A 15,115-nucleotide genomic window follows, 5' to 3' on the forward strand; every position below is an offset into this window, starting at 1 on the left:
ATATATATATATATATATATATATATATATATATATATATATATAATTTGAACGGGTTCTTAGTGGCTACGGTGTCGATTCAGATTGGGGTTATTTGTTAGGTCTGTGATTGCAAAGCTCTTCTTCTTTCTTTTTACCTGCACTTCTTTGCAGTGTATATACAACATGGGTGCGCTTAAAGAATTCATTTAGCTGCCAACAGCCGCACTTACTAATAAATCAAACTCTGTTCAATTTTGCTAGAGAAACGGGATATACATATATATATATATACTAACTGAATATATATATATATATATATATATATATATTCACGTATACATATAACAATAATAATAATAATATTAATAATAATGCACATTTTTGTAAATAAATTCGGCGGTGTCTTTTGAGATGGCTACATGAGGAGTGAGAATTGCCTTCTTTTTTATGCTAATTTATAAAAAAAGTTTGAAATGAATTTATCTTTTTTATTAATAAAACAATATACACCTACAGCAACTAATAGCAACTACACCAACAACTTATACCCGCCTTGTAGTTTATTTAGCAGTCCTTAAATATTTTCAGAGCTATATTTCAAATTGAATAACTCATAAATTTTAGAATAATAGACTAAATTGCAATATTTTTCAGCTTTTTTTTTGTTTTTTATCACCGGGTGTACATGCAGTGGACCGCGCACCTTGGGGTGTATGTACAGCTGGTAGTTACGAGGAGCGTCTTCTTCTTTTCTTCTGCATTAAATTCATTAAACTTTTCACGAAATATTTTCATTTTCTTTATTTTCAATTCTTTTCACCCCCTCTTCACTCCGAGTTCCATCAAACCCCACCACAGACACCCCGCAGCACAACCGAGCACTGACGGCTTTTGCTGCTGGGGTGCAGCAACATCAAGGGAAACAGCAGCAGCAGCAGCAGCAGCCCCAGCCCCAGCAGGAGCAGCAGCAGCAGCAGGAGCGGCAGCAGCACGGGGAGCCCTAGCAGCACCACCATCAGCAGCATCAACACCAGCAGCATGGGGGCCCCTGTGGGAGAGCAGCTCGGGGGGGCCCCCTTAGATTCTTCTGGTGTGGGTGCAGAGGTGGTGCAGCAGCCGCATGCGCATGTATCCTCACCATCATCATCTTCTTCTTCTGCAGCAGCAGCAGCTGCAGCAGCAGCAGCAGAAGAAGAAGAAACCCTGCAGCAAAAAGCAGAGTGGGAGGTGGAGGTGAATCAGGAGCATCTTGTAGGCCCTCCAATTCCTCTGATAGACCTCGTACCTGAGTTCATTCAAGGCAGCAACGCCAGCGAGAAGATACTCTTTCTAGCGGGGCAGAAGCAGCAGCAGCAGCAGCAGCAGCAGCAGCAGCAAGGGGGGGGAGTGGCTCGTGTAAGGAGAATTAGAAGAGACGGCTGCTGCTTCTACCGCTCTTACCTCTTCGGTGTATTTGAGTGTCTCCTTCTAAACAAACACAAACTACAACAATTCAGAGAAAAGGTCGACTCAGAGATTGTTCCCAAGATGGAGGCCACAGGGTCAGATGCATGCTTCTTCCTGCTGCTGCTGCTGCTGTTGATGCTGCTGTTGATGCTGCTGCTGTTGATGCTGTTGATGCTGCTGCTGTTGATGCTGCTGTTGATGCTGCTGCTGTTGCTGCTGCTGCTGCTCTTGATGCTGCTGTTGATTGCTGCTGTTGACGCTGCCGTTGACGCTGCTGTTGATGCTGCTGCGGTGGATTTCCTGCCGCTGATGCTGTTGCTGCTGCTGTTGCGGGGTCGGTTGCTGCTTCTGCTGCTGTTGCTGCTGCTGCCCTCTTTGCGTGTTGCTGCTAGGGGTTGAGGGTTTTGTTGCTGGTTTGTCTCTGTTCTTTGCAGATACACCAAGGACTCCATCGAAGAGTTTGTTGATGGTGAGCAGAGCCCGGATTAGGGTTTAGGGTTTAGTAGGGTTTAGGGTTTAGTAGGGTTTAGGGTTTAGGGTTTACTAGGGTTTAGGGTTTTGCTGCGGTGCAGAGGTGCATGCGGCTCTGGACAAGTTATCAAGCCCCACTGCCAGCCTGGCTGACCTTGAAGAAATATTTAATGATTCATCTTCTTCTAATTATCTCGTTGTATTCGCCAGGTGTATATACACCCCAAACCCTGTACACTGCACATACACCCCAAACCCTGTACACTGCACATACACCTCAAACAAGGGCAGCTGTATATACGCTCAAAACATTGGATATAGACTTTAATCAGTATTTGGAGTGTATATACACTCCAAATAGATTGCAGTATATATATATACACTCCAAATACTGTACATACACTCTAAAAGGTGCACATACACTGCAGAAGATGCCGATACACTGGAAACCCTGAACCCCCAGAAGTCCGGTTTGATCGGTTTAGGGTTTGGAGGTGGCTTATTAGGGTTTAGGGTTTAGAGTTTATGCTAGTTACCTTCTTGTTTAGTGTTTGCGCATTTGAGCAACCCCCCAAAACCCTAAACCCTAAACCCTAAACCCTTAAGGGTTTAAGGTGTATGCCACCCCCTGCAGAGCCCTACGCCGTAATCCCCCGTGTACCCCCCCCCGTGCCGTAAACCCCAAACCCTAAACCCTAAACCCTAAACCCTAATTGGTGTTGTATGAGCAGGCTGACGACAGCCAGCGAGCTGAAGAGTCGGGAGGAGCATTATCAACCGTTTTTAGAGGCAGCTGACTCTGTCTCTTCGTTTTGTTCGAGAGAAGTAGAGCCGATGTGGGTAGCAGCAAATGAGCCGCAGATCTTTGCTTTATCTTCTTCTCTTGGGGTGTCTGTTGAGGTCTTCTATGTCGATCAATCACCTGCCAAACAACCCGGTAACAACAAACAACAAACCCTAAACCCTAAACCCTAAACCCTACCGACTATGCACTTGACGACAAACCGCCAGCCTTTATTCAAATCGCACGTTCAACGGAACTCAAACAATAAACCCTAAACCCTATACCGCAAACCCTAAACCCTAGCTACACCTCAAACCCTACAAAACCCTGCATGTCAAACCCTAAACCTCAAACCCTAAACCCTACACGGAGAACCCTCAGTGCAAACCCTAAACGCCAGACTGTCGGCGCTGCACCTGTGCTAAGCCCTGAAAGGTCTTTAACCGTAACCCTGAGCCCTTAGCCCTAAACCCTAAACCCTAAACCCTAATTCGAAGTCTTAAACCCTCGGCTGCTTTGTTCTTTTGCTGCAGTTCGCCACGTCTTCCCTGCTGAGACGGAGGGCCCTTCAGTGCAGCTTCTCTATCGCCCTGGCCACTATGATCTCCTCTACCTAGCTAGCCGCAGCTAGCTACAGCTAGCCACAGCTAGTCACTACTGGCTGCAGCTAGCCACAGCTAATAACGGCTAGCTACAGCTAGTCACGGACAGCTACAGCTAGCTGTGCTCGTGCTGCAGCTAGCTGTACTCCTGCTGCGGCTAGCCACAATCTTGCTGCAGCTAGCTAAAAATTATTCATATCTACACACTGCCGGGGCGGCGGCCTGTGCGGCGATCTGAGGGAGTTGCAAGCGTAGTCTCAGCTAGCTAGCTGCCTAGGCAACTAGCTAGCTAGCTAGCCAGCCAGTGAGCTACCCAGCTAGCCAGCCAGTGAGCTAGCTAGCTAGGGCAGCTAGCTAGCTAGGGCAGCTAGCTAGCTCGCATGGAGGCCGGTGAAACTCCCAACAGGCGCTGCAAACGTTGCGCCCCTTTCTTTCGGCCCGCAGCTGGCTAGCTGGCTAGCTAGCCGCCAATACGGATAGCTATCTGCTTGTGCGGCTAGCTGTATACCGCTAGCTAGCTGCCTCTGCGGCTGGCTAGCTGCTAACACGGCTGGCTAGCCGCTCTCATAGGGCTAGCTCTGTACTGCTAGCTAGGTGCTTGTACGGCTATCTAGCTGATTGTGCAACTAGCTGGCTAGCTGACTAGCTAGATGGCTAGCTAGCTAGCTAGCTAGCTAGCTGGGTAGCGACGCTTTTGCTTTGTGTATTTGGGAGTGCACCTGAACAGGTAAGGCGTTTAGGGTGTATGTGCAGCTGGCGGGCAATCAGAAGACTTGGTTTAAGTGACCATTTAAAACCTAAATCGATTTCCTGTTGCATGCGTTGGGGTGTATGTATGGGTACACCCCACACCCCACACCCCACAACCCTAGTTTTGCATGTGAGGGTTTTAGAAGAGGCGCTGAGGGTTTGCAACGGTCTCCGCGTCTCTCTTTGCTTCTAACAGCCTCCTGTAGGGAATACGGAACACCCCACAGAAGCTGGGATCGGACGATCCCAGCAGCAGCTGCAGCGGCGGCAGAGGAGGCAGCCAATATGGATGAAAGGCCTGAAGACCCCTCCACCCCTTTTGCGGGTGCAGCAGCGGCAGCACGAATAAAGAAGAGAGACAGCCTACATCGCGGTTTACCTCTATGAGCCCCTCCTGCTGTTGCTGCTGCTGCTGCTGCTGCTGCTGCTGCTGCTGGAGCAGAAAGAGGTGCATGCGGCGTCTGGCTAGGGATAGGGGTTGCTGCTGCAGCAGCTGCTGCCTGAAGGCCCAGCTGTCTTTGTCTCTTACGAAGCGTCTGTACACCTCAGCTTCAGCACCTTCATCTATAGAATGGGGCTTTCTGCATGCATGCAATTTAATTAAAAACTCATTTACTAAAGCCAAATGTCGAGGCACTATTCGGGTGTACAGACCGTAGGTGAGAGCAGCAGGAAACTGCAGCACCTGCTGCAGTGGGGTGTACATGCAGTTCTGAATATAAAGAAGTTTTGTCTTTAAAGACCCCTCCGTATTCATACTTAAGAGACGAGGGTGCTGCAGCAGCAGCTGATGCAGCTGCTGCTGCAGCTGCTCACGTGCTGCTGCTGCACCCGCAGATTCCTCCTCCATACGCTGCAACGCGGCAGCGCGCGCTGCTGCTGCTGCTGCTGCATCCCCTGCTGCTGCTGCTTCTGCTTCTCCTGGATACGTCTCCCGCAGCAGCAAACCCTCCGCATGCGGCACCAACTGAGGCACTGTGGGGCGGCGCTCACCTTGCTGCTGCTGCTGCTGCTGCTGCTGCGGCAGCGGAGGGACGGGCCCCTCCCCTTTCCACCACTGCACCCACTGTTTGTACTCTTCCTCTTGCTGCTGCTGCTGCTGCTGCTGCAGTTCCTGCTGCTGCTGCTGCTGCTGTTGCTGCTGCTGCAGCTCTAGCAGGGGATCGTCTCCTCCCCAGAAGTGAGGCCTTGTAGAGAGGACCTGCAACCAAACAGAAGCAAACGCCTTCAGCTTCTTGAAAGGCTGCCGCTGCTGCAGCAGCTGCGGCCGCTGCAGCGCCAGCTGCTGCAGCTGCTGCTTGCTGAACCCGAATTGCTTCCAGCGAGTCAAGAAATTGCGCATGCGAGCTGCTGCTGCTGCTCCGTGTGCATCTGCTGCTGCTGCTGCTTCTGCTGCTGCTTCAGCAGCTTGCTGCGCTGCTGCTGCTGCGCTGTCGCGCGGCGGCGAAGATGCGTCGGGTGCAGCAGCAGCAGCAGAATCTGCAGCAGCATCTTCAGCATCTCTAGCAGCAGCAGTAGCAGCAGCAGCAGCAGCATCCCTAGCAGCAGCAGCAGCAGCAACGGCTTTATCTATGGGAAGGTCTGACTTAAAGGCCCCAGGATCAGTCAGAAGCCAGCGTTTTGCTGCTGCTGCACTCCATCCCTCTTCTTGCAGCAGCACTGCTGCTGCTGCTGCTGCTGCTTCTGCCCCTCCTGGACAAAGCAGCTGCACCCGCCGCTGCAGCAGCTGCAGCAGCTCCCTAGGAGACAGCTGCAGCAACGAAGGAAACCGCAGCTGCTCCAGCCGCTGCAGCAACGGAGATGCAGCCAGTAGCTGCTGCTGCTGCTGCTGCTCCGCCTGCTGCTGTGCATCGTCCCCTTCGCTGCTGCTGTTGCTGCTGCTACTGTCGCTGCTGCTGCTGCTGCTTCTGCTGTTTGATGTTATGTTGTAGTCTTGGTCTACGTTGTGCTGCAGCAGCAGCTGCAGCAGCGCCACATGCGTGGGTTTAGGGGTTTGCTTGCCCCGCAGCAAACAAGATAAAGCAAAAGCAATCCCCCTCCGCAACTTATCAGGCAGCGGGCCCACCCTCTCCACTTCCTGCTGCTGCTGCTGCTGCTGCTGCTGCTGCTGCTGCTGCTGCTGGAGAGGCTGGGGGTGATAGAACAGCTCGTCGGTTGGCAGCCAAGGAGACAGCGGGTTTTTGTGGAGACCCTTTTGCAGACGCCGCAACGAACAAAGACAGGTGCTTCTACTGGGGTGTACGTACACCCCGATAAAAGCTGCTGCTGCTGCTGCTGTTGCTGTTGTTGCTGCTGCTGCTTTTGCTGGGGCTCCACTGCAGCGGGTGACTGCTGCCGCTCTTCGAGAGTCAAAGCCCTTGCTGCTGTTGCTGCTGACAGGGCAGCAAATTGCTGCTCCTTCAATGCCCACAGGCAGCAGCAGCAGCAGCAGCAACAGCAGCAACGTCGGCAGCAGCAAGCGCCGGCCTAGCTGTGGCGTTTGCATCTCCAGATAGGGTGTACGTACACCTGAAGGCTAAATGGATGGGGCCCCCCAAAAGGGGGGGCCCCACAGACAGGCTAGCTGAGAGGCGGCACCCTCTTTTAGCAGCAGCAGCAGCAGCTGCTGCTGCTGCAACCGCAGCAGCAGCAGCTGCTGCTGCTGCAGTTGGCGTTGCTGCTGCTGCTGCTGATCTTCACCTTGAAGCAACAGCCCTCAACCACTATAGAGCCGCTTGCTCCATGCACACACTGGGGCAGTGCAAAGTCCTTGACCATAAACCCTAAACCCTAAACCCTAAACCCTAAACCGTAAATCCTAAACCGTAAACCCTAAACCTTGAAACCCGAGTACACAGTTTGCAAGACATTAGATATTGGGGTATAGAAACAAGCAGAGGTGTAAATGAGTTAAAGGATTATTCTTCAGGGTTGAGGGTTTACGGATTGGGGTTTAGGGTTTAGGGTTTAGGGTTTGGGGCCAAGCCCCGACCGCCAGCTGGTTTGGCTGTGATGCAGCGCTGACTTCGCCGAGCCTCTGCTCCTCTGGGGCTTTTTTTATCTTTTAATTTATGTGAATATTCATCTGCTGCTGCAACAGTGGCTTCTTCGTTTCTCCTTTGAAGCCAGCAGCAGCAGCAGCAGCAGCAGCAGCAGCTGTAGCAGCAGCAGCAGCAGCAACCGCAACCGCAGCAGCAACGGCAAAAGCTGCAGCGACAAAAGCTGCAGCTAACTCAAGGCGGTCCCTAAGGTGAATACCTCAGGGGAAGAGGGGTAGCAGCAACACCAATAACAGCAGCAGCAGCAGCAGCAGCAGCAGCAACAGCAGCTGCAGCAAACTCTGTTGCAGAAAACACTGCGGCATCGTCAGCAACACCAACTGCAGAAGCAGCAGGAAAAGCCGCATCAGCAGCACCACAAAGAGCAGCAGCAGCAACAGCAAAAGCACCAGCAGCAGGAGCACCAAAAAAAGAGCAGCAGCAACAGCAGCAGCAAGAACTGCTGCAGCAGCAGCAGCAAGGACGGCAGCAGTTTATGGCGTTCGGTTATCTATACACCTCGCGTTGCTGCTGCGCCCATGCAACGGCCCTTGGCTCTCCTTCAGCTATCGGCGTCAGGGTTTAGGGTTTAGGGTTTAGGGTTTAGGGTTTAGGGTTTATGAAATGACGGGTACCGCCCGAGGGTCTCCACGAAGGGAGTGGAGCCCCCCCCCTCCTTTCTTCCCACGCCCGCAGCAGCAGCAGCAGCAGCAGCAACAGCAGCAGCAGCAGCAACAACAGCAGCAGCAACAGCAACGAAACTCGTTGCAGCTGCAGCTGCAACAGATACAGCAGCAGCAGAAACTGCAACTACAGCAGCTGCAACAGCAGCAGCTGCTGCAGCAACAGCAACAATTACAGCTACAGCAACAGCAGCAGCTACAGCATCAGCAGCAGCAGAATCTGCAGGAGCATCAAGGAAACAATGCTGGGGCGCCAGGCTTGGTGGAGGCTGCTACTGCAGCAGCAGCACCCGCAGCAGCAGCAACAACAACAACGGATGCGTCAGCAACAGCAGCAGCAGTAGTCCCAGCTGCAGCAGCAACAGCAGCAGCAGCAGCAGCAGAAGAGGAGGAGGTTTGGCCGCCCCCTCCCTTGCTGGATTATTCACCCCCGAAGTATTGTCTTTGCTGCGCAATTGTTGCACAGAGGGAGGGCAGCAGCAGCAGCAGCAGCAGCAGCAGCAGCAACAGCAGCAGCAGCAGCTGCGACGCACTGGCTCCCAGCAGCAGCAGCAGCACTTCGTGGACAGCGCCGTTCTTAGAGTCTTTTCTGCAGCAATTGAGGCGAAGAGAGCTCAGAGGCAGCCACATGGCAGCTAAAAGAACTGCTGAGGTATGCTGCTGCTGCTGCTGCTGCTGCTGCTGCTGCTCATGTTGCTGCTCATGCTGCTGCTGCTGCTCTTGCTACTGCTGAGGCTTGCTGCTCATGCTGCTGCTGCTGCTGATTCTGCTGCTGACTGCTGCTGCTGATTCTGATGCTGCTTCTGCGGTCTGCTTCTGCTGCTGCTGCTGATCTTGCTGCTGCTGCTGCTGCTGCTGCTGCACATCTTGTTGCTGCTGTTGCTGCAAATGGAGTTGCTACAGTTGACTGTTTGCGCGTGTATTTTATTTGTTCTATTTGCTTTCGAACTGCTGCATTTTCGTTGACCCACATGTGCATGATCAGGGTTTAGGGTTTAGGGTTTAGGGTTTAGGGTTTAGGGTTTAGGGTTTAGGGTTTGGGGTGTATGCACAGACTTTAAAGCGGGTTGTTGATGCATACCCCTGGAAAACAACGCAGGAGTTGGTTGACATTGTGCGAGATATTGGGCGGCGTTTGATTTGTGCTGCTCCTCTTGATCTGTTGGTTGCAAACATCGTTAGGCGGGTAAACCCTAAACCCTAAACCCTAAACCCTAAATGTGAAACCCGACGCGCACGCACGTCTACGCACCCGCGGTCTTTCATCCTCTTCATATAGGAGGGCGGGAGAAGCCAAATGCTTTGGTTTGTTTGCAAGGTTTTAGGGTTTAGGGTTTAGGGTTTAGGGTTTAGGGTTTGTGGTTTGTGGGTGCAGGTGTTATGCATCTTTCGAACGGAGCATTACAAGCATCAAGACGCGCACCGTCAGGTGCCTCGTCCGTTGGATTGTTTGAAGCAGCAGCAGCAGCAGCAGCAGCAGCAGCAGCGACAGCAGCGGCAGCAGCAGCACCAGCAGCAGCAGCGAGCTAAGTGGGTCTCACAAAGAGCAGCACCTTCTATGGCGAGCTACTTTGATCCGTTTGCTGCAGCAGATGCGCGCGACTTTCTGCTGCCAGTGCCTCCTACTGTTAAGCAGTCAATCTTTGAGGTAGGGTTTAGGGTTTAGGGTTTAGGGTTTATGGTTTACGGGGGATGGTAGCAGGAAGTAGAAGTAGAATACGACGGTGCGCTGTCAGGGTGGTAGTTGGGGTTTAGGGTTTAGGGTTTAGGGTTTAGGGTTTAGGGTTTTGCCGTTGGGTGTTTCAACGCTGAAAAGGGCAGCGAGTTCCTCACGCCTTCCTCCTTGCGAGCGTTTAACGTTTAACGTTTAGGGTTTAGGGTTTAGGGTTTAGGGTTTGTGGTTTAGAGTATGTCGGAGTTGGTAGCCGAGATCGATAGCCTCTGGGAAGACGGTGAAGAAATTCGCATGAGTTGTTTTCATGACGGAGACTGCATACTGACATACGGCTACTCGCTTGCTGTTGAGAGGCTCCTTATCGCTGTAAACCCTAAACCCTAAACCCTAAACCCTAAGTCGGGACTTACGGCTATTTATTCTCTTGCAGTTGAGAGGCTCCATATCTCTGTAAACCCTAAACCCTAAACTTAGAGTCGTGACGGTTATTCACTTGTAGTTTGAGAGGCTCCTTATCTCTATAAACCCTAAACCCTAAACCCTAAACCCTTATCTGTGAGTTTGATAGTATAAATATGTAATACGTGGGTTAATTTGTCGACGCATGTGTGCGTTTTGTTTAGGGTTTAGGGTTTAGGGTTTAGGGTTTATGTTGCAGGTGCATGAGAAGAATCTGAAGCTGCAACAAGCAGGACGACGCGGGGTCGGAGCTAGGTGCGGGTTTAGGGTTTTAGTCATGGGAGGGGACGCAGAAGAAGGGGGCAGACGTCTCGCCTTGAGGCTTTTTAGTGCATCTGTAGAGACAGTCTTCATCCCTGATGCTGCTCTATTTTCTATCATGCCGAAAGTAGATAAGGTCCTATTGGGTGCGCTCCAAACCCTAAACCCTAAACCCTAAACCCTAAACCCTAAACCCTAAACCCTAAACCCTATTCATTATTCAACACATATTCTACTCCCTTTTGTATCCACGCTGCAGACGCTGCTGATTGTAGCAGATAGAGGAGTCTTTTTTTGATTTTCTGAGGGTTTAGAAATGGTTTAGGGTTTAGGGTTTAGGGTTTATGCAGCTGGGTTCATTTGAATATCAGTCCGCTTCCCATAACCTCCATCTCCTAAACCCTAAACCCTAAACCCTAAACCCTAATTTGTGTTGTGCTGCTTCTCAGGCACTGTTGCTGTGCTATCTTCTGGGGGCGTCGTCACCGTAGGGGGCGCCGCGCCAGTTGCTCAGGCAGCTCAATTTTTTAATAAACCTCTGATTGCTGTTGCACCTCTCTTTAAACTTACATACCTTCCTTTCTTTGATTATCAAAGCTCCAACGAACTACTCCCTCCCGCAGCGGTCCGCCATATATACACAGCTAGCTAGCTAGCTAGCTGGGGAGCTAACTAGCTACCTGAGGAGCTAGCTAGCTACATGGGGAGTTAGGGAGATGGGGGAGCTAGGCTGGTTAGCTGGGTAGCTAGCTGGTTAGCTAGCTAGCTAGCTGGTTAGCTAGCTGGTTAACTGGATAGTATAGTGCTGCCATGCAGCTAGCTAAGCAGCACCTTAGCTGAGAGCGAAGACCCCTCGAGAGTGCAGCAGGTTGAAGGGGAGGAGAAGACAGCGGCTAGCTAGCTAGCTAGCTAGCTAACTAACTAACCAACTAACTAACTAGCTAACTAACTAACTAGCTAGCTAGCTAGCTTGGGGTGTCTTGTTGGGTGTGTTTCTGCTTGGTGCAGATGGTGCCGGACGGACTGGCGATGGGCAACGTCAGCATCAGGTACGCAGCTAGCCAGCTAGCTACTCAGCTAGCTAGCTACTCAGCTAGCTAGCTAGGTAGCTAGTTAGCATGGCGGAGCGTGACTGCAGCAGCAGCTGCCCTGCCTTGTAGCGCTTCACTTGTCTATCTATCTATCTATATCTATATCTATATCTATATATTTATGTATATATCTATATATATACATATGTATATTATATCTATATCTATATATATATATATATATATATATATATATATATATCTGTCTGTCTACCTACCTACTTACCTCTCTATCTATCTTCCTATCTGCCTCCCCCCCTACCTATCTATCTAGCTAGCCACCCCTAGCTAGCCATGCATAGCTAGCCATCCATAGCCAGTCATGCATGCATGCATGCATGCATGCATAGCTAGCTAGCTAGCTAGCTATCTAGATGGGTGTATATGATGTGGGGTTGCTTGCAGGATCCCTATGTTTGACTATGTGCCGCGCTCGCTGGTCTCTGTCTTCATAACTGATGTGGGAGCAGTCGATCCCAGCTATCTCTTTACTCTTTCGAGGCAGCGCTACCACGTCGACGACATCGCACTCAGCATCGTTGACTAGCTAGCTAGCTAGCTAGCTAGTCATAGCTAGCCACCTAACGTGCTAGCCATAGCTAGCCACCTAGCTAGTGGGCTAGCTAGCAGCATCCTCGACTGGCCAACTGGCTAGCTAGCTAGCTAGCTAGCTAGGTAGTCGACAAGTTAGCTAGCTAGCGGCGTGCCTAGCTACCTAAGCAACCGAATTGCCAGCGAGCGAGCGAGCCAGCTAGCTAGCTGGCTAGCAGCACCGTCGACTCGCTAGCTAGCTAGCTAGCTAGCTAGCGCGTTGGCTCGCTCGCCGCAGTTGGCCGGCGCTGCCTCGTTTGCTTGCCCGCGTGCTGTCTATCGACCCCAGCTAGCTAGCTAGCTGGCTAGCCAGCCAGCTAGCTATCTAGCTAGCCAAGGGTTTGCCTACTATGGCGGTGCTTGCTGTGTGGGTTTTGCAGCTGCCTTACTAGCGGTGTCTGTACACCCGAAGTCCTCTAGCTACAGGCGCTGCTGCTGCGGTTGCTGCGGCTGCTGTTGCTGCTGCTGCTGCTGCTGCAGATGCTATGCTTTGGCTTTGGGGCCCCCTGGGGGCCCCAGCAGTGCCGTACGAACTTTGAGGCCCTGCAGGTGTCTGCAAGCCTACAGCAGGGCCTCGTAACCCTAAACCCTAAACCCTAAACCCTCTCGAAAGAAATCTGTAGCTCCCGCTGTTGCCGTCGCTTAAAAGGGGCTCCATTAACGGTCCCTTGGGGGTACCGCTAGGCGGCTAGCTAGCCGCCCAGCTAGCTAGCTAGCTACTCAGCTAGCTGGCTAGCCACCCAGCTAGCTAGCTAGCTAACCACCCAACCAGGTGGCAACCTGGATAGCTAGCCATCCTGCTAGCTGACACACAAAGCCAGCTAGCTAACCACCCAGCTAGCTAGCCACCCAGCTAGCTAGCTGCCAGCTGCTTGCCCTCAGGGCGCAAGGAGTTAGAGGTCGTCGTAGCTGGTGGTGGGTCGAGGGACAGCCTGCGGTGTACATACACCCCACACCACGCCATCCATCAGCAAAGCCCCCTTACATACATCAACCAAACAGCTAGCTAGCTAGCTAGCCACCCAGATAGCCACCCTTCTAGCTAGCCAGACACCCTTCTAGCTAGCCAGCCACCCTTCTAGATAGCTAGCGAGGCGCCCAACTAGCAAGCCAACCACCTAGTTAGCTAGCTAGCTAGCTAGCTACCTAGCTAGCTAGCTAGGGATGCTTACGAGGGGTGCAGCACCGGGGCCATAGGGAGAGTCCCAGTCGCGCTGTCTTCGCACATGGGGCATCGCTGGTGGCGGGGGCAGCACAAAAGGAGGGGGGGGTACTCCTCCAGCTGTACAGACAAACCACCAAATTAGGGTTTAGGGTTTGCGAATTAGGGTTTAGGGTTTGTGAATGAGGATCTAATGGTTGCTACTACCGATGAGGGTTGACGTCTCTGCAGATTAGGGTTTAGGGTTTACGGCCAATTAGAGTTTAAGACTTGCAAATTAGGGTTTAGGGTTTGCGTATTAGGGTTTAGGGTTTAGGGTTTACGCATGAAGATGCCGGGTGCAGGGGGTGGAGGCCTCCTCATTACTCTGTCTCTGTCTCTCTCTCTGTCTCTCTCTCTGTCTCTGTCTCTGTCTCTGTGTCGCTGTCTCTCTTTAGGAAGGGTTATATGTTTATTGGGGTCGTTCATATAAGCCGTCTTCATCAGGTGCGGCACGTACTGCAATACAAACCCTAAACCCTAAACCCTAACCCCTGATAAACCCTGATAAACCCTGATAAACCCGCGCAGAAATGCCCCACCCAAACACAAAAAATACCAGCCAACGCCTAACGCAATATCCCCTAAACCCTAAACCCTAAACCCTAAACCCTAAACCCTAAACCCTGAAGAGCGTACAGCAGCGCAGCCCCAGCCCTTCTCGAAGTCTCCGTTCTGAACCCCAATCCCAACCCCCCAACCCTAAACCCTAAACCCTAAACCCTACTTTATTAATGATGCGGATAAGCTCTAATTCGTGTTTCTTGCGGTGATGCAGATGAACAAAAGAAGGAGCCTTAAACAGCTTTTGGCATAATGTGCAGCGATAGCGTCCTTCGGCGTCTTTAGAGGTGTGCTGCGCACAAACCCTAAACCCTAAACCCTAAACCCTAAACCCTAAACCCTAAAACCCTAAACCCTAAACCCTAAAACCCTAAAACCCTAAACCCTAAGCACTAGCCCCGAAACCCTACTGCGGAGTTTGTAAGAATATCATGATGGTCGCTAGGGGAGAGTATTTTCACGGAAGGGCGACCATACGAAGCAGTTAGGGTTTAGGGTTTAGGGTTTAGGGTTTAGGGTTTAGGGTTTAGGGTTTACTTCTTGGCAAAAGGCATTCCACTTGCTCTGTATAATAGGGCTTTCATTCTCATCTAAAGGAGGTGGGAGGTTTTGCTGCATGTTTGCTGCCATGTGCAGCAGCACCTGCAGCCGCTGATCGAGTTGCTGCGCCCACTGCTGCTGCTGCTGCGAGATCCCGCTGCTGCTGCTGCTGCTGCTGCTGCTGCTGTCGTCAGCAGCATTCTCATCTTGCTGCTCCTGCTCCTGCAAGAAATGCTGCAGATGCGGAGGGCATACAGGCCTCAGGTGTGCAGCTGTTGCGTTCAAGTGCAGCTGCTGCGGGTCATCGTACACCTGAACACCAAACCCTAAACCCTAAACCCTAACCCTAAACCCTAAACCCTAAACCCTAAATCGTCAACTGAAAACGCCAATTCCCGCCCCGCCAAACCGTATATTACTCCCAAGACACATTTTAGGGTTTACATGTTAGGGTTTAGGGTTTAGGGTTTAGGGTTTAGGGTTTGGAAGCCAACCTTCCCGCTGTAGTAGCAAACGCAGTGTACATGACGCAAGTACGTCAGCATCAGGTCGAGGCGCCTGAAACCACAAACCCTAAACCCTAAACCCTAAACCCTAAACCCTAGGCATTTACACTACAGTTCAGGCCGTACCAGCGAGCAGCATAGCCCCCTAATACGAAGAAAAGCGGAGTGTTGCACCAAACTTAGGGTTTAGAATTTAGGGTTTAGGGTTTAGGGTTTGAGCTGTACGTACAGCCACGGGTCCTCAATCCCATCAAGGATTTCCTCTAGAGGGTGCGGCGCATCTGCTGCGCACACATCCAGCTGACCATCTGCAGCAGCAGCAGCAGCAGCAGCAGCAGCAGCAGCAGCAACAGCAGCAGCAGAAGAAGCAAACGCAAGACACAAAACGGTGATAGCTGCAGGCTGCTTTGATAAATATATCAAACACCAATTCAACTTGTATAAATATATATATATATATATATATTTATATATATATATATATATTTATAT

General features: G+C 51.5%; 4 protein-coding genes across 4 annotated transcripts; 2 read left to right on the top strand and 2 right to left on the bottom strand.

Moving 5' to 3' along the window:
• Positions 1 to 890: 890 nt before the first annotated feature.
• EAH_00050270 (ubiquitin thiolesterase protein, putative) lies at positions 891 to 3,314 on the top strand (the record flags this gene model as incomplete). The annotated part of the gene is made up of 5 exons (XM_013391294.1): positions 891 to 1,523; positions 1,863 to 1,897; positions 2,001 to 2,109; positions 2,631 to 2,836; positions 3,217 to 3,314. Coding segments are annotated over 5 exons (1,081 nt in total), but the record flags the coding sequence as incomplete, so codon positions are not given.
• Positions 3,315 to 4,174: 860 nt separating this feature from the next.
• EAH_00050280 (hypothetical protein, conserved) lies at positions 4,175 to 6,520 on the bottom strand (the record flags this gene model as incomplete). Its single annotated transcript, XM_013391295.1, has 1 exon — positions 4,175 to 6,520. One exon carries the CDS (start codon positions 6,518 to 6,520, stop codon positions 4,175 to 4,177), a length of 2,346 nt encoding a protein of 781 aa, XP_013246749.1.
• Positions 6,521 to 7,676: 1,156 nt separating this feature from the next.
• On the top strand, positions 7,677 to 11,768 carry EAH_00050290 (eukaryotic translation initiation factor 2b, putative; the record flags this gene model as incomplete). The annotated part of the gene is made up of 9 exons (XM_013391296.1): positions 7,677 to 8,387; positions 8,790 to 8,921; positions 9,111 to 9,383; positions 9,642 to 9,776; positions 10,069 to 10,124; positions 10,481 to 10,500; positions 10,580 to 10,617; positions 11,139 to 11,179; positions 11,627 to 11,768. The coding sequence occupies 9 exons, from the start codon at positions 7,677 to 7,679 to the stop codon at positions 11,766 to 11,768; spliced, it is 1,548 nt and encodes a 515-aa protein (XP_013246750.1).
• Positions 11,769 to 12,295: 527 nt separating this feature from the next.
• On the bottom strand, positions 12,296 to 14,931 carry EAH_00050300 (hypothetical protein, conserved; the record flags this gene model as incomplete). Its single annotated transcript, XM_013391297.1, has 7 exons — positions 12,296 to 12,373; positions 12,985 to 13,094; positions 13,298 to 13,472; positions 13,741 to 13,869; positions 14,115 to 14,429; positions 14,612 to 14,675; positions 14,853 to 14,931. Coding segments are annotated over 7 exons (950 nt in total), but the record flags the coding sequence as incomplete, so codon positions are not given.
• Positions 14,932 to 15,115: the final 184 nt, after the last annotated feature.

Source organism: Eimeria acervulina, genomic scaffold (assembly GCF_000499425.1).
Source record: "Eimeria acervulina Houghton genomic scaffold, Eah_scaff836, whole genome shotgun sequence".
NCBI classification, from domain to species: Eukaryota; Apicomplexa; class Conoidasida; order Eucoccidiorida; family Eimeriidae; genus Eimeria; species Eimeria acervulina.